This window comes from Heloderma suspectum, chromosome 6, assembly GCF_057233095.1.
Source record: "Heloderma suspectum isolate Gila_16-S chromosome 6, 16-S_ref, whole genome shotgun sequence".
NCBI classification, from domain to species: domain Eukaryota; kingdom Metazoa; phylum Chordata; class Lepidosauria; order Squamata; family Helodermatidae; genus Heloderma; species Heloderma suspectum.
Genome location: NC_139463.1, coordinates 11,596,946 through 11,614,786, shown reverse-complemented (window position 1 = coordinate 11,614,786; position 17,841 = coordinate 11,596,946). Strand labels below are relative to the sequence as shown.

The 17,841-nt window shown below is 46.9% G+C and overlaps 1 protein-coding gene across 1 annotated transcript in view; it reads left to right on the top strand.

Annotated features, from left to right (window-relative positions):
- Positions 1 to 17,841, top strand: part of LOC146340470 (uncharacterized) — a 191,822-nt gene that overhangs the window by 83,658 nt on the left and 90,323 nt on the right. Inside the window, 9 exon segments of the mRNA XM_084807236.1 lie at positions 1,156 to 1,371; positions 3,497 to 3,601; positions 4,023 to 4,167; positions 6,649 to 6,866; positions 9,583 to 9,801; positions 13,330 to 13,436; positions 14,154 to 14,307; positions 15,590 to 15,689; positions 17,084 to 17,250. Of these exon segments, the coding sequence (XP_084663362.1) occupies positions 1,156 to 1,371; positions 3,497 to 3,601; positions 4,023 to 4,167; positions 6,649 to 6,866; positions 9,583 to 9,801; positions 13,330 to 13,436; positions 14,154 to 14,307; positions 15,590 to 15,689; positions 17,084 to 17,250 (1,431 nt within the window).

Here is a 17,841-nt window from a genome sequence, read left to right as displayed (position 1 = left end):
GCAGTAGGTTGGGGAAGGCTGATCTGTTTTAGTCTTGAGTTAGTCCCAACATCTGTGGATTTGGAGGCAAAGGGGATGTATTTTCACAAGGGAACAGCAGACATAAAGCTTATTCAAAGAGGCTATGAGGCAGCTGCACAATAACTCCCACTTTCCCAGCCTCGGGTATGAAATAGATGACAGGACAAAACTCATGATGGTCACTTCCTTGGTTGGCTGGTGGCTTGGTTTTAGAACCTTTCCTTGCTCCCTTAGTGAAGCATTTTATCTAGTTGGCATAAATATTTAAGTTGTTGGATGTCAGGGATAAATGGATTCAAGATGGCTTCTGTTGTACTGATGCCCTGCTTGCTACTTAACGTGTTACCTACTAAAGAGCATACAACTTCATAGGAAGCATTCGCTGGCTATAGTGTGACTCACTTAATGTTGAAACCTAAGGACACAACTATACTGTGGACCAGTTTAGAAGATGCTCCCTCTCCTCTGAGAATGCTGGATATTGTAGTTCTCTGGGAGCAGGGACTAGAGAATGCTCAATGCCCTCACTAAACCTCTTGTGACCCTCACTAAACTACAATTCCAAGGATTCTTTGGGAGAAGCTATGACAGTCAAATTTATATAAACCTGATACGTTTGTGGGTCATCTTGAGAGTAGGGATGCATGAGAAATGTGTTGTTTTGGATCCGGATGTTACCCAGGTCACACCTTCCAGACCAAACATGGGCTCAGATGCAATCTGCAGTCAAAGTCTGTACATTTCCAAGCTTGCAATGTGATCATGGATAAAAAGAAAAGCATTCAGCAGCATGCGTACAGTTCAAAAATGCATACATTTCAAAATGAGTACATTCCAAAAATGCATACGTTTCACGAATGCGCACAATTAATGTGTACATTTTGAAAAATACACACAGAAATATGCCCAGATTTTCATGTGAAAAGAAAAAAAAGCTCACAATCTGATCTGGATTCAAGATGGAATGAGCCTCGAGATGGAATTTGAAGAACTTTGGTGAGCTCGAATTTTGCTGATTTGCACATCCCTGAGAGACATCTGATATCCCCATCTATTGCAAAGGAACTATTGTGAACTCTTTCCCATTGTATTAAATCTGGGTCATTCCCCGCCCCCCATTCTCTACCCCTTCAGGCTATTACTGTGACAACAACCTGGGACCTATCAGTGACTTCACCCTCTACCCTTGCCCACAAGGCTATTACTGCCCACCAGGCACACTGTGGTCTAGGCAGTACAGTTGCCCCTCAGGGACATTTGGACCCAAACAGAAGCTAAAGAATATCCAGGAATGTCAAAGCTGCCCACCAGGAAAATTTTGTTCATCTCCTGGGCTGGCTGCTCCATCAGGTGGGTTGCTTCTGCAGGCTAGAACACCTGAGATGGCGGGGCAGGGGGAAATGTTGAGTCTACAATGAATTCAGATAGCAATTATAAATGTTTTAGGGAGCAAATGTTATACCTTATCAGTGCATCTTCTTTGTCAGGGGTGTTGAACCTCAGTTTTCCCGCATTCTAAAAAGTAGAAATGTCTCTCCTAAGGCTTAGTTATTGGCAGTAACTGGTATATGCTGGTATTGGGGGCATTTTCCCCCTTCTCTTTGACCCACCCTTTTGCCTCCCACCCCTCCCACCACTGGACCATGGCTCCTGGAGCTTTTCCAAAATTGAATTTGGCCCTTAGATGGAAAGAGGTTCAACACCCCTGCTCTGTGTGTTTACTCAGATGTACATTCCACAGTGTTTGATGGAGCATATTTCCAGTTAAGTGTGCATAGGATTGTAGCCAAAGGGTTCCAATATGTTTACTGTTGAATGTATAATTGAGACATGTACTCAAAATTGATAAAATGACATTTGGAACCATTTCAAACTGACATTTAGAATCATTTCAACCATTTCAAGAGAGTGCCTCCTTCTTTACCCACCTGCCCGGTCACTGAGGTCATCAGAGGTTCCACATGGTTCCACATGGACCCATGGCCTGGTTGGAGTCCACCAGGAAAAGAGCCTTCAGTATGGTGGCCCCCTTCCTGTGGAATTCCCTGCCTTGGAAGTCAGGCAAGCACCACCAGTGTTGTGTTTCTTCTGTAGCCTCCTGAAGACATTGCTATTTCGAGACCAGCCACAGTTTATTACATTCAACTGTCACCTTATTGGAATTTGTGTTTTTAAAAAATGTTTTAACTGTTTTAACCTGGTGTTTTATTATTTTACCTTCGTTGTTCACTGCTCCGAAATCTTTTGATGTGGAGTGGTATATAAATATTGTAAATAAATAACACATAAATAAATAAATAGGTTTCCTAGTCAAATCAATGGCACCTTACGGCACTGATTTACAAGCTGGCCAAGCAAGGATCATTCAAATATGAATACCTTGTTTGAACAGAATTGACTCTAATTCAGCTAAGGCTCAGTTTAGTGGTTTGGGAATCAGCACTTTTATCTTTTTCCAAGAACAGCAATCTTGTATGGACATTATTAGTCCCATTCAGAAATATTCTCTGTGATAGTTTCCCACGTATTTTGTATTGCTTTCTGAGATAGTATTTAATACAGATATTTAACGTTATATTTACATAATGGAGGGAGCAATCCTATGGCCGCTAGTCAGCGGCTAGATGGCCATAGGATATGTGGTTTTCCAGGAGCCGACCTCGGAGCCCTGTTCCCAGAGAACTGACCTTCCCCCCCTTCCGCGCTGCCTCACAGGCTGCGCAGAACAGCCCTGCACTCCACACTTGGAAGAGGAATGCGGAGCGGCCAAAATGGGCCATTCCGGTGGGTATTCCGGGGTGAGGAAGGCAGAAATGCCGGTATGACACATCCTATGTGTCATCCGGCATCCTCTTCCCCCGCTCCGCCTTCCCGCAGCTAGACAGCTGAAACCGGCTGGCTGCAAATAGCTGCAAATGCAGGGCAGGAGAAGCACAGAGGGATCCCCTCTGTGCTTCTCCTGCCCTGCATTGGATCAGGGTCGCCGTGGAGTTCGGAGGCAGCCACCTATCCCCATAGGATTGCGCCCAAAATGTATTATATTACAAGTGCCATAAGATGACTATTTGCATCATATCCTTCTTTACTGATGTGCTAATCCCCCTCTTGCCACTGAATTTGTTTTCTGCCAGGGAGCACTGTGCTTCATGGGGAGCATTCTGCCACCATGGAGCAATCTGAAGTTGGAGCCTGGGGCAAAGTAAATTACTTCGCTATTTTTACCAGCGTGCATTTGTTGCATTGCAAGGAGGGGGTCATTCATTTACTGAAATGCTTGAGCACCAGCCACAGACTTGACAGTGGAGCTTCTTTACAGATTGATTGCATAATGCTGGGCGGCTGACTGCAGTGCTCAGACATTTAAAATGGCTTTATACACCTAAAGCACACACAGAGATAAGCTCTGGGATAGCTGGTCTGTCTCGGTTTCGGAATCTGAGCCAGTGAAGTGGCCAAGACCCTCTTTCCTTTTTAGGAGATTGCTCTGCTGGATTTTGGTGCAAGGGAGGTGCTTGGATCCTGAACCCGACAGATGGTATGTCTGGACTTCCTTGCCCTCGTGGGCATTACTGCCTCTCAGGTATGTTTGTCACTGTTTTTACTCCCCTGAAGGCTTTTGTATAGGACACTGCCGCTGCATCTTTTTCTGATTTTGTCACTCACAGTGTTGAGATCCAAGCACTACTCAAGGAGCATTTCCTTCCCTGCTTTTCTGCTACATAACCTCTAGGTGGCACTGTGGTACAGCAGAACAATGCAAATTCAAAAGAGGAAATCATGCTTTCTTTCACCATCAGAAATAATACCCCATTTTCCCTTCTCTAAATAAACACATGTGAAAGTACTGTTTAGAACCAGAAGCAAAACTGGAGGGTCACCATGTCATCTAAAGAACCCATAAATAACCATGAGTAGAGAATGACAAGCACACAATAAATACCTCATGTAGAAAAGCTCTGAATGACTCTGAAAAGCCTTCCACTGCTTTTACTGCTTTTCAGGAACTCTTGCTCCATCTGCCTGCCCTCGTGGAACATGGTCTAGTGATGAAGGGAATCAAAACCTCCAGAGTTGCCAGTCCTGCCCTGGGGGATATTATTGCAATGGCACTGGTCTTGTGACCCCATCGGGACGCTGTGCAGCAGGGTACGTGCAAAATACCCATTCACCTCCCGCAAGATATACTTATTATCTTTGGAGATATCAGCCCTTTCACATGCAAATACAAATTGCACTGCCAGAATTTGTCTTTTGATTTGCCTAATCAGAGGTCACGATATTCACTGAATTACAGACTCCCTATCAAGCTTTGCATGCATTTCAAGGTGCTAGTACTCTGAAGCTCTCCATTTCTGCTCCACCTCTTTCTAATCTGTCTTATTTCTTCTTATACACTTCCTCATTCCTTTTGCTCTCCTCTTTCTCTGTTCCCTTGCTTTCTGTCATTCTGTTGCCTGATGCTGCCTCTTCCTCCTCCCTCATTCTTCACTTCTTTCACAAAATGTGCCCTGAATTACCCCCAACTGCATTTTGTCCACTGCCCTTTGTTAGAATTTGACATTCCCCTCCCTGTGCCCCACTAGTTCCTGACTCTTCCCCTATCCCAGTCTCGTTCCTCTTGTATGGTCTGCTAAGCAGAGGCTGTGTCACCCCCTTAAGCATCCAGGATATGCTTGGCACTGGCATGGACTTTTTGTACTAGCACCATTTCTAGTGTCTATCATGGATGATGCAAACTCTGAAATGTGTCTTGTCCACACACACTCCAATAAGTGGGAAGTTGTGTTTGCCCAGCAATAGTCTTTAGTAAATAGGATCCCAGAATTAATGACTTATGGATACTTCCCTCTGAACCTCCAAGAAAAAAATATGTTCATCCATCCAGTCATTTAAAAACATTTTTACGCTGCCCTTTTGCTTTAACAGAAGCACAGTGCAATCCTACAGTCCCCAGAAGGGAATTCCAGGAGCCCATAGGATATATCAGGTCTTCCCTCCAAGAGTGGAGAGAGAGAGGTCTAGGGGAGATACAAACTCAGAGCCCCACTCCCCACTGTGATGGAAATCTCCACAGCCAGTTCATCTCCAGTGTAAGAACTCCAACATTCTTGGAGGGAGTGTGGGGGAGGCATGCCAGAGGGGTGTTGGGGGGTGCCTTAGAAGGCTGTGGATCCACAGCTCTCCCAGTCCCCAGACCTGCCCCCAACCCCAAGTAATAACAGATCTATCCCCGCCATGAAGCTGAAGTATATTAATTTCCTCCCATTGGTTGCAAACAAACAAAACCCCAGGGATGGAAAACAGAACCACCAAAGTCAGAACTCCCTCCAGCAAATGTAGGTTTGACAGATGAGTGAGTGGAAGGAAGGAATAACAGTTGAGACCAGAATGGAAACTTGGGTGGAATTAGAGGCAGCTGGGGAAAGTCAGTTAGAAGAAGGACAAGGACAGTTAGAGAGTCAGGAGGGGAGTCAGGATTCATTTCTGAATTTTTGCCCTCTCTTTATCTTGGATACGTTCTTAAAGGCGTTCTCTCATATTTGGTCTTTAACTAAACCAAATTTTAAAACAAAAAAAAAAAACTTGACTGCAATTGTTCTGTGACCTTGAAGTTCTGGTCATCAGCACTTGGGGTGATTCAATCCTACATTGTCCCCCCAAAATTTAATCTCACAAATTCAAATCCCACCATTTTGCCATTGTGACATAAATAGGGGGTTCCCTGTATGCCTCTGGCCTCTAACTCCTCTCACTATCTCTCCTTCAGAACTCCCACTCACTGCTTCCCTGACCTCTCTAGCTGCCTCCCTATCTGACTTTCCCCAACTGCCGGTAGCTCCACCCAAGGTTCATTTCTGGTCTCAGCCATCAGTCATTCCTTCCATTCACTCCTCTGTTATATTAAGATTGCACTGTTATGATACATTTACATAAAATAGCAACAAAACCATATATAGATGAGCAGACAGATCTGCCTCTTCTTGGTTCTTTAGTATTTAAGATCTTGTTTCTGCTAATATAGATATAGATGATATGGATATAGATATGGATGTAGATGTGGATATATCTTAAATACAGAAGAACCAAAAGAGGCAGAAAAGAACACATTAGGAGGCTAAACTGTCCCCCCTCCACCTTGAATGCATTGTGAACTAAGTTGTTCACAAATCACCAGAAGGCAAGAAGGGAGATGGCCAGGTGAGCTTCCCAGGGGCCGGGAGTTCCAGAGTCTGGGTGCAACCACTGAAAAGGCCCCGTCCTTAGGTATAAGTCTAGAACTGATTCATACATGCATGTGTGTTGTTCTGTATCTCGTCCCTTAAAGATTCAAAACTAAATGGGTAAACAGCCTTCCTTGAGAAGTATTGTATCTGACATGCAGTCCGGTAATGCAAGAACGCCATCTCTGGGTCTGATCAGTCATGAATATTTCACACTGGCCAATCATCACTCAAGTGATGTTGCAGTCATAGAGTGGTGTGTGTACATGTCTGGACTCACCTTAGAAAGCCATGTTTCATTGTTACCTTCACCTGTGGTCAGGTTCTCTGCTTTGTTGAATTATTGCCAGTATCTCAGCCTCCTTCCTTGTTAACAAAACTGTATTTCTCTTGCCAATTTCGGTAGGTTTTATTGCATTGCAGGGTCTATCACACCAACACCCACAGATGGGATTTCAGGTGCTTCCTGTCCTGTAGGCCACTTCTGTCCCTTGGGCAGTGAGAACCCTATCCCCTGCCCCCCTGGCTCTTACATGGCTGAGACACATGGACAAGAATGGTGCCACACCTGTCCAGAGGGGAAGTATTGTATCCCTGGCCACTTGCCACAGCTGTGTCCCAAAGGTGAGTCTCTGGCTTCCACAATGTTGTTTTACCTTTCAGAATTCTTCAATTGCAGAGTATCCTACATAATCGCCTATCTGATCTTTGCTTTCATTTTAAAAGAGCCAGTGTGGTGTGAGAGCCAGGGGATCTCTATACCACAAGTTTATTGCATGTTCATGGTTGCTCACGACACTCACTGAATTGTGCAGGTCCATTACACAACATCGTTGTTGTCCAGTCATTATCCCACTATTTCCTCCCACCTATCCCGTGTTTTCCTCAAACGGAAAAAAATGGGGGTATTTTTTCCAGCCCACAGAACAGGAGCGGCATGACCTCCACATGAAATTCTCCCATAGAGGAAGAAACCGCTCTGTCTGCCTGCTGTGGGTGTTTGTTTTCGGTAGCTGAGGGTGCAGTCAGGATGAGGAAGGCATTGAGGATGGGAGCGGGGATGCACAGAAGGAGACGCGAGCCGATTTGACAGGCACGAGGGCAAGAATTGCCTGCCGATTGTGTCTCCTGCCTCTGCATTTCTCAGTTGGAGAGAGAAGAGGATAAAATGCGTCCCTGCAATGAAGGGAGACACATCTGATCCCCTACCCCACCAAGTTCAGAAGTAATGTCCTCTGTTGTTTCAGAGCATCCTATTATATTAAATGGGGCTTACTCCCAAGTAACTGTGCCAAGGGATGCAGACATACAGGGTGATCTTATGTCTACTCAGAAGTAAGTCCCATTGAGTTCAATGTGGCTTACTCCCAAGTAAGTGCCCAGGATTGGGGCTGCAAGAAAACAGTACAGCAGAAGTTAAGCTACCGGGAGAAGGAGGGGAGAAGGGGGGGAGTGCAAAGGCAGTCAGTGTGACCCTGCATTTAACACGGAAGCCAAAAATCCCTTTTTAAATGCAGGATTTTAGGCTGGTGTAGAAATGCCCCCAGTGTGGTGTGAGAACCAGTGTGGTGCAGTGGCTACAGTGTTGGACTGGGAGCTGGGAGATCCGGGTTCTAGTCCCCATTCAGCCATGGAAACTCACTGGGTGACTTTGGGCCAGTCACAGACTCTCAGCCCAACCCACCTAACAGGGTTGTTGTTGTGAGGATGAAATGGAGAGGAAGAGGATAATGTAAGCCACTTTGGGTTCCTTGCAAGAGGGAAAAAATGGGATATAAATACAATCAATAATAAATAAAAGTGCAAGTTTCTAGTCCTCATGATTATGATATAGGGATGAGTAGCTTTCCCATGTTCCACACCTTTATTGTTCCATGGGTTTATGCTGTCCTGTGTTCCACTTGGCCTGAATTCTGGGTTTACTGGGAGAACGGCACGCCAAAAATTAAATGTGGAACAGGTGCTTGTCCAGTTTGCTGCAGCTTTCAGTTCATCTACATCTCCTTTCCTCACTATAATACTGAGGCGCATGTACATGATGATACAACACTGCAAAGAAAGCAACATAAATAAAATCAAGATTCTTTAGGAGTGGTATGAAATGAGATGGGCACCTGAAATATTCTTGTGCAGAACCTTACTTAACAAATAAGTGGAAACAAAATCCTAAAGTATTGTATCTTCTAAGTTATGCAACATTCTCAAAAACCTTGGAATGCTGGACAAAATCAGGTCTTTCAGATCTGATGAGACAGGCTCCTGCTTGCAAAGGTGATACCACTAATAAACATAGAATCATAGAATAGTAGGGTTGGAAGGAGCCTATAAGACCATTGAGTCCAACCCCCTGCTCAGTGCAGGAATACAAGTCAAAGCATCCCTGACAGATGGCTGTCCAGCCTCGTCTTGAAGGCCTCCAGTGTGGGAGAGCCCACCACCTCCCTAGGTTCTGTTGTCCTATTGCTCTAACAGTCAGGAAGTTTTTCCTGATGTTTAGCCAGAATCTGGCTTCCTGCAACTTGAGCCCATTCTTCCGTGACCTGCACTCTGGGATGACCAAGAAGAGATCCTGGCCTTCTTCTCTGTGACAACCTTTCAAGTACTTGAAGAGCGCTATCATATCTCCCCTCAGTCTTCTCAAGGCTAAAAATGCCCAGTTCTTTCAGTCCACATGCCATAAGCACCCTGTTGTGTTTGCCCAAAGAGGCTTACAGTTATTTTATTTATTTTATTTATATACCACCCAACTTGCAGATGACCTCCGGGCAGTTACAAGCATTGAAACCCCCCCAAAAAACAACAATAAAATTGCAACCGAAATCATAAATGCAGCAATGACAATATCAAAATATTAAAGTATTAAAATATTAAAGAGCCAGCAGTAAAGATAACAATCAGAGCAAAAGCTTAAATTCCTGCTAGGACAGGAAGTTCTTGAGCTGGCATCTAAATATATATAGTGAAGACATCAGATGTACCTCCCCGGGAAGGATATTCCACAGACGAGGGGCCATTACAGAGAAGGCTCACCATGGTAGCCACCCGTCACACCATTGTGGCACCCAGAAAAGAGCCGTGGTTCATATGTAACACATAGAGCGTCCAAGTAGCCTCCCATCCAGACCTGCTTAGCTCCCAACAGATCCAGACCTGCTTAGCTTCAGCATAATTGCTGTGTATCATGTGCCTTCAGGCCATGTCCTGGCATCACTTTTGTCTCTCCGTTATCTATCTGTCCAGCATCTGAATACATGGGAGACGTCGATCGATCACTTCATGTCTTTCTTTGTCTTTATATAGCTTCCCATTTACAACTGATGTGACTTTCTCTCTCTCCCAGGCTTTTACTGCCCTGAAGGAACAGGCTTCAACTGGCAGCCGTGTCCCCCGGGAACTTACAATCCTAACCAAGGAATAGGGAGTCATGCTGACTGCAGAGTGTGTGATGGAGGGAAATTCTGTCTGCACCGCAATGCAACTGATGTCACGGGACACTGTTGGGAAGGGTATTACTGCAACCAAGGATCAGATCGGCCCAATCCTGAGACCCAGCTCAGTGGTAATGGCTCTTTCAATCGGTTGATTTTTCTTCTACTTATCCTTTCTGGTGTTCCTAATGGTGTGCAAATTCATTCATGTTTAGACAGAAGAAAGTCTACAACTCCCAGGAACTCCCAGCCAGCTGGGAGTTGTAGGACTTTTTTCTGTCTGAGCATGCATAGGATTGTGCCCTAAGGTTCTTTTCCCTGCAGCAGAGGTGGGCAACTTCAGGAAGTTCAGAAGCTATTTTTGCCCCCTTGATCCACCCAGTAGGCTGCATATGTACACACACACACCCGTTGCGGGTGCCAACAACAGGGGACTTTTTAAAGAAATAAAATATAAACCAAATGGTATCTGGAGCTGCTACAGAGCACCAGAAGGACCAAAATTAGCTGCTACATAGCTGCTACAGAGTCCTCAAAGGGTCAAAATTAGCTCACAAAACCCCCCAACTTTGACCCTTTAAGTGCTCTGTAGCAGCTCCATACACCATTTTGTTTGGGAAATTCTTTAAAAAAAAAACTTGGGGGGATCCCCTGGATTTTGTGGGGTCGTGGGGACTACATGCAACCTGCAGGCTGCACGTCACCCACCTGTGCCTCACCTCCACCTCAGGCATGCCAGTTGTACCACAGCTATCCACTGCTTCCAACCCTCTCATTTATGTCAGGTTGTCAATGCAGACAGCAGATCACATGCCTCGAGTGCCATTCTTTGATAGAAAGGAATGGTAGAAATAAATAAATAAATAAAATTGCAGGGTAACACTGATGCTGGACTATACCACTTCAGACTGCAGGCAGTATGGGTTTGCTTCCCCATATAGAAGAACTCCTTGCCTGAAGAAAACTACATGCATCTGTAGCCCCCGTAATGACCACAGCTGAGTAGGGATGGATGACTCATCTCCATCCGCGCCACCACCCATCCACCAAACCCCTGCCAGCTGGCCGTCTCTGCAGCTCGCCACCATTTCTTTGCGAATGGCAGCTTGGGCTTTTCCGGAAACGTAATGTTGGGTAAGTGGCAGCCATAAAGGGGCCATTTACACCTGTAATGTTGCGTAAATGTCCCCTTTATGGCTGCCATTTACATAACGTTGTTGTTGTTGTTCAGCCATTAATTCAGCCATTAAGTCATGTCCGACTCTTCGTGACCCCGTGGACTGTAGCGCGCCAGGCCTTCCTGTCCTCCGCTCTCTCCCGGAGTGTGCTCAGGTTCATGTTCATTGCATCAGTGATGCTGTCTAGCCATCTCATCCTCTGCCGTCCCCTTCTCCTTTTGCCTTCAGTCTTTACCAGCATCAGGGTCTTTTCCAGAGAGTTTTCTCTTTGCATTAGGTGGCCAAAATATTTGAGCTTCAGCTTCAGTATCTGTCCTTCCAATGAGCAGTCAGGGTTGATTTCCTTTAGGATGGACTGATTTGACCTCCTTGCAGTCCAGGGGACTCGTAAGAGTCTTCTCCAGCACCACAGTTGGAAAGCATCAATTCTTCGGCGCTCAGCCTTCCTTATAGTCCAGCTCTCACAGCCATACATTACTATTACATAACATTACATTTACGGAAAAAAATGTGCTGTCATTTTTATTTTTATTTTTTGCAAAATGGCGACTTGCTGAGGGAACAGGCAGCTGCCGGGCTCTCGCAGACCGCATGGTGGCTTGGCCAGTGAGTCCCATAAGCACAGCAGCTCAGTGAGCAGGGTCTGGGAAGCTGAATGGGGGAGAGTCCACTGGACTCCACCCCCATCTCAGACTCTCGCAACATCCCCACAGTTAAGTTCTCCGTTGACATTTTAAAACAAACTCTGGTTTTCCTTTCCCTGTCTTGACTCTTTCAAAGTTAGAAGTGAATTCTTCTGACAATACATTAGACTCACTGAGTCACAACAACTCACTGGACCTGTTCGCACATCATGACAGCCCACCTTGACTTCATTTACTCGTGGGGGCTGTTGTGTTGCGCCAGCCTCCCATGGGCACCATTTTTGCATAGTGCCCAAAGTTACCCAGCTTGCTGTGGCTTGTCATGTCATCTGAACCCAGGAGGCAGGGGTTGTTTGAGGGTTAGACATCCCTTAAATAACCCTAAAACAAGCCATGGGTTTTTTGAGGGCTGTCCAGCCTTCAAACAATCCCTGCCACCTGGGTCCGCATGACATGACAAGCCACAGCAAGCTGGGTGCCCACATGGGCACCTGGCACAACATGACAGCCCCCACAGGGAAATTAAGCCATGATGGACTGTCATGTTGTGTGAACCAGATCAGTGTCCTTTTTGTCTTGAATGGCCTACAATACCTTTACTCTGCACCATCAACAAAAAGGGTAATACTTGCACCCACATATAAATCAGTCCTTCTAATAATGAAGTCAGGTGGTGAGTGCCAACAGAAATAGAGCCAAAGTGGGGCCACCGAGAAATGAGCAGAGGTATCAGCATGCTCAGTGGAACGCCAAGGTTTGCTAAAGTGTGTGTGTGCGCGCGCACACGTGCACTACACACACACACACACCATAATCCTGAAAACCTCAAGAGACAAATAAGGATGGAGCCCAATGAGGACTGCGCATGCTCAGTAGCCACACATCACGTTGAGTGTCAGTTCCTCCTTCCTTGCTTTCCCTGCACAGGGAAGGCAACATAGATATGAAGCTGTCTTGAGTCTGCTTCGTTCCTCCCCCGCTGTCTCCATGCAGGGAAGGCGATGAAGGGACAAAGCCAGTGCCTTCGTGGGTTTCACTCTACCTGGGCTTCCCCTAGCTGGGGAAAACTCAGGCAAAGTGAAGCCAGCTGCCCATCCAAGGCACTGGCTGGAGGAGCAGTCCCCAAGCTGGTGCCTTGCTCTGGCTGCTGGCTTCACTCCATCTGGGCCTTCCCCAGCCAGGTAAAGCTTGTATGGAGTGAAGGAGGCCTCCTGACTGAGGTGCTGGCTGGGGGTGCTCCATCCAGCCAGCACTTTGGCCAGGGACACAGTGACATCAGGGGCAGGGCAATGTCCCTGACACCACTGATGGGGCTCTGTGCCCCAATGTCAACTGGGCTGTGAGGAGCTGGGGTGAAATCTGCCTCCCAGAACCAAGAAGGTTCCCTACCCCTTTCCTAATAAAATCACTGCCCTATATACTTGGTTTGGGGTCACGGAGAGTCGGACACGACTGAATGACTGAACAACAACAATATACTTGGTTACTGTGTAGTGGCGAGAGTGTTGGACTAGGAGCTGGGAGATTCAGGTTCTAGTCCCCACTCGGCCATGGAAGCTCACTGGGTGACTTTGGGCCAGTCACACACTCTCAGCCCAACCCACCTCACAGGGTTGTTGTTGTGAGGATAAAATGGAGAGGGGGAGGGGGGGAGGAGGAGGAGGAGGAGGAGGAGGATTATGTATGCCACCTTGGGGTCCTCAGGGAGGAAAAAATACTAAATAAATAACCAGGACCTCACTTTTATTACTCCCTTCTTTTTGTTGCTATTGTTTTATTAGTAGCATTATTCTCTGTCCTTTTTGTGACCTAAACATTCTCCTCCTTTTGATCACAGGTCATGGTGGCCCATGCCCTTCTGGCCACTACTGCCCAAGGGGCACAGCCACTCCCAAGCAGTGCCCTGCAGGGACCTTTGCTGCTAGGACCAAGCTAAGCTCGGAGGTAAGAGCTGACTTGGATTCCTGCACTGAGCAGGGGGTTGGACTCAATGACCTTGTAGGCCCCTTCCAACCCTACTATTCTATGATTCTATGATCTATGATTCTAAGGGCACATGCACGCACCCACACACATGCATGCACACACAGTGCTGGCTCCTGGCTTTTGAGGGCCGTTGGGCACGAGACCCTCAATGAGCCCTCTTCCTCAATGAGTACCTTTGCACCACCATTGTCACCAGTTGCTCTTGATCCACATTGTCTTTGCCCTCAGTGCTACTGGAGAGCCAGGGAGCATGTAGGCTGTGGCATCTACTGCTCCTCCTTATCCTCACCAGCACCACCATTGTCTGGGCCAGAGCACGAAGCAAGTGAACAAGCAATGGTGAAGAGGACGAACAAGTCCAAGGGACTCTTGGCAGAGGCCCCTTGGCTGGTGCCTGACCATGCATACCATTGACGCTGGCTTTGCACACACAAACACATGCACATAAATGCACATATCCTCTCTAGCAAGTAGTTATCAACCAGATTTTAACCAAGATCTATGATGAAGAGAATTCTCAGAAGATATTTCCTTCACTGCTCTAACCATAGCCTGCTCCCAACCACCTGAGATTCCAGGTAAGAGGATATGGGCTCCAATACACTCAAACACACACACACTGCCCTACAGTTCTTGTTTCAGAGAGGGATCACTGACCTAATTAATCTCTTGCAGGCTGAGTGTTCCCCCTGTGTGCCAGGTCACTACTGCAATACTCCTGGTCTGGCGGCCCCAACAGGAATGTGTGAAGAAGGGTTCTACTGCATCTTGGGCTCTGCAGTTCCCAACATACCACTGGTGGGCCAGAGTGGAGGCCCCTGCCCCAAAGGTAGCTTTCATCTTTCCCCAAGTTGGAATTACAGGGGTTCCAGAAAGCGCAGCTTCTTTCTGTTTGGGGACGCTTTACTTCCTGAAGATGCTGCTGGATACAATCCAGCAACAAACACCTCTCCTCTATTCCATGTGACAGCTGGCTCTACCTGCCGAAATCCCCTCTTCTACACAACTGTCAAAGGTGCAATGAACCCTGTCCTCTGCCCCCACCCCTAGCTCAACCTATATATTTCTAAATTGGGGGTGGGCAACTTTGGGTGGTCTGGAGGGCAATTTCCAGCCCCAGACTCTCCTAGGGGCTGCACTCCTGTCACCCCACTGCCTGCAATAGCAGAAACATTGGTGGCAAACCACGGTAGACTCCAAAGGGGCACATTTAGTTTGAAAACAAGGTAAATTTGGCACTTTTGAGTCTCCCTAGCAGTTTGCCATTGAACATTGGCCGCAAACCAACACTCTTTTTCCTGCTGCCACAGCAGTGCGTGGGCAGAAGCAGGGGTGGTGGGTGCTGCATTCAAGGCCGGGGAGGGGGGGACATGTTGCCTACCCCTGTTCTAAATAAACTCAAATATTACAACATGCTGTAAGCCTCCAGTGACCTCCTGCCAAAGGAAACTGAACCCTGGAACATGACACCACTTGGAGAAGGGCGGCGGGGAGGGGGGTGAAGCTTAGCAGTGCACTGGTTGCCCTGTGGTGAATGCCCTCACTTTTCAGAGAACAGTGCTGTCCTCTCAGCCTCCAGCCTTGCTCCAACTCCTCCCCACTGGCATATTGATTCAGCCTGGCCAGATTTCTCTCAAGATTTGTGGCAGTGTGTGGAGACTAGGGATGGATGAACGATAGATATTAGAGTTCGCTAGGTTCTTCAAACAGCATCTCATCGTTGGTCTTGTGCCTGATTCCCATTTAAGATAATTGTTTGCTCTGTATGAATGGGAAACTTGTGTAAATCGAGCAGTGATCAAATGGGGGATTTGCGCAAATCTCCCCAAATTCACGCAAATTTCCTCCAGAGACTGAAGTGGAGCTGATTCAGTCAACTGAGAAAATTTGTGCAAATTAGGCAATTTGCACAAATCAAACTGGGAATCAAGCATGTTTCAAGAATTTGCAAATATTTTCAGCAGATTGGTAGTGTTAAGAGCTGTCTTTCTGGAAGCAGCCCAGCTAGAGCTAGAGCTAGAGAGGGGGCTTATGCTTTGCTAGTGTGCTTTCTTTTCTGGATGTCGAGAAGGCCCCGCTGGTTTTAATCTTTGGCTTCTCTTCTCCTTCAGGTTATTTTTGCCCTCGAGGTACAGCTGCTCCACTGGCTTGCCCAGCAGGATCATATAATCCTTTACAGGGCCAAGCCAGCTGCCTCCCTTGCCCTGGAGGGTAAGAAAATGAATTAATTTATCTTTCGTAATTGTGGTGCAAAGGGGAGGGGGGAATTATGTTAACAATAGCAGCCAGTGGGGTGGGACAGGGGGACAATAAATGGCTGCATCTACGAAATGGCAACGAGGACAGAGGTGGGATCTTTCCAAGAGATGTTTGCCTGGCACTCTTTTTGCTGACTTTTTATAGACATGCAAAACCTAACCTCTTGACTCGAGCCTGTGGCTGCTGATTTTGTCTTGAACACTAGTGACGTGTTTACAATTCCACTGCTGCTCTCACCGTGTGCTTTCCTGTATGACTCTTTGAGGTGTAAACACCACATAGGTACCTGTGGGGCAAGAACTGCCATTTGAGGGGTCAATTTAGATCGGGAAGACAGTGGGGGAAGGAGGGTTGAAATCTTCCTCTCCCAGCATTGCCACCCTGATCTCCCCCACCCCCATTAAAAGCTTTTACACTTCTTTTTTTAAATGAGGGCAGTCGCTTCCTGCCACATATACTTAGCCAGACCTTAAGGTCATCTTCAGGGGCTTTCTTTGGGTTCTCCCACCAAATGAGATGCACTGCATGGCTACACCAGCCAGTTTGGTGTAGTGGTGAGAGTCTTGGACTGGGAGCCGGGAGATCCGGGTTCTAGTCCCCACTCGGCCATGGAAGCTCACTGGGTGACTCTGGGCCAGTCACAGACTCTCAGCCCAGCCTACCTTACAGGGCTGTTGTTGTGAGGATAAAATGGAGAGGAGGAGGAGGATAATGTAAGCCACCTTGGGTTCCTTGCAAGAGGAAAAAAGGCGGGATATAAATGCAATAGATAAATAATAAATAATACTAGAGAGAAAGCCTCTTCAGTGGTGGCATACCAGTTATAGAATGCCCCTGTCCAAAGAGGCTCACTAGGCACCCATGTTACATTCTTTTTAGTGCCAGGTGAAGACCCTCCCCACCCCCGGTATTTTAATGCTGAGGCTGTTTAATGCCTTTAGTTTTGCTGTATTAATGTTTTGCTGGTGGTGGCTTTATTTATTTAATTTACACTGCAGTTGTTTTATTCTATTTTGATTTTTTTTCTTGTTTTAAACTTTACAGTTTTCTATTTTATTGTGAGCTGCCCAGAGTGTTGTATTGTCTTGTTTAGTTCTGTAAGTTTGGTGGAGGGTATTCACTGTGTGAGATGGCCTTTCAAATTGCCTGCAGCAGAATTCGGGGTAATTTTGAGAACCTTCTTTAGAATGTCAGTTATTTGGAGAGGGAGGACATATACAAATATGGTTAATGAATAAATAAATCTCCCACCCTCTCATCTATATGATGCCTTGGCATGCTAAACACTGAAATCTCAGTGCGCTAACACAGGACCATCTTCTTGCCATTTCCTTTTCTGGATGCAGGTACTTTTGCCCTAAGAATTCCTCCTCCTTGGTTGGGAGCAAATGCCCAGTTGGCCACTACTGCCCTCCTGGCACTGTGTCCGAAACTCAGTTTCCGTGCCCCCAAGGGACTTACAACACAAACACAGGGAGAGGCAATGTGTCGCTCTGCATGCCATGTGAACCAGGTGAGTATCAGAGCGAAGGAGACCCTGTCTGGGGGAGCGGAGAAGCACGTGTCAGTCAGCACCGTTGAGAAGACTTCCCTCTGCACTTGCAGCTGCTGACCCCCATTTTGTAAACTGGTTGCTTTTTCTTTGCAACATTTAGGCTGCAATCCTAAAAACACTTACCACAGGGAAAAGACTTGTTTAACTCAGACTTGCTTCTAAGTAAGCATACTTAGGATTGCAGTGTTAGGGCACAATCCTTCGGGGATAGGTGGCTGGCTGCCTCCGAACTCAGAGGCAAATGCCTATCCAATGCAGGGCAAGAGAAGCACGGAGGGGATCCTGCATTTGCATTTGCAGCTAGACAGCCGATTTCGGCTATCTAGCCGCGGGAAAGCGGAGCGGGGGGGGGGGAGGCTGCTGGATGACACATAGGATGTGTCGTACCATCATTTCCGCCTTCCTCGCCCCGGAACACCCCCTGGTATGCCCCGTTTTGGCCGCTCCACCCTCCTCTTCAGAATGCGGATCATGGGGCTTTTCCACGCTGCCTGCGAGGCAGTGCGGAAGGGGGGGAGGTCGGTTCTCTGGGAACTCTGAGGTTGGTTC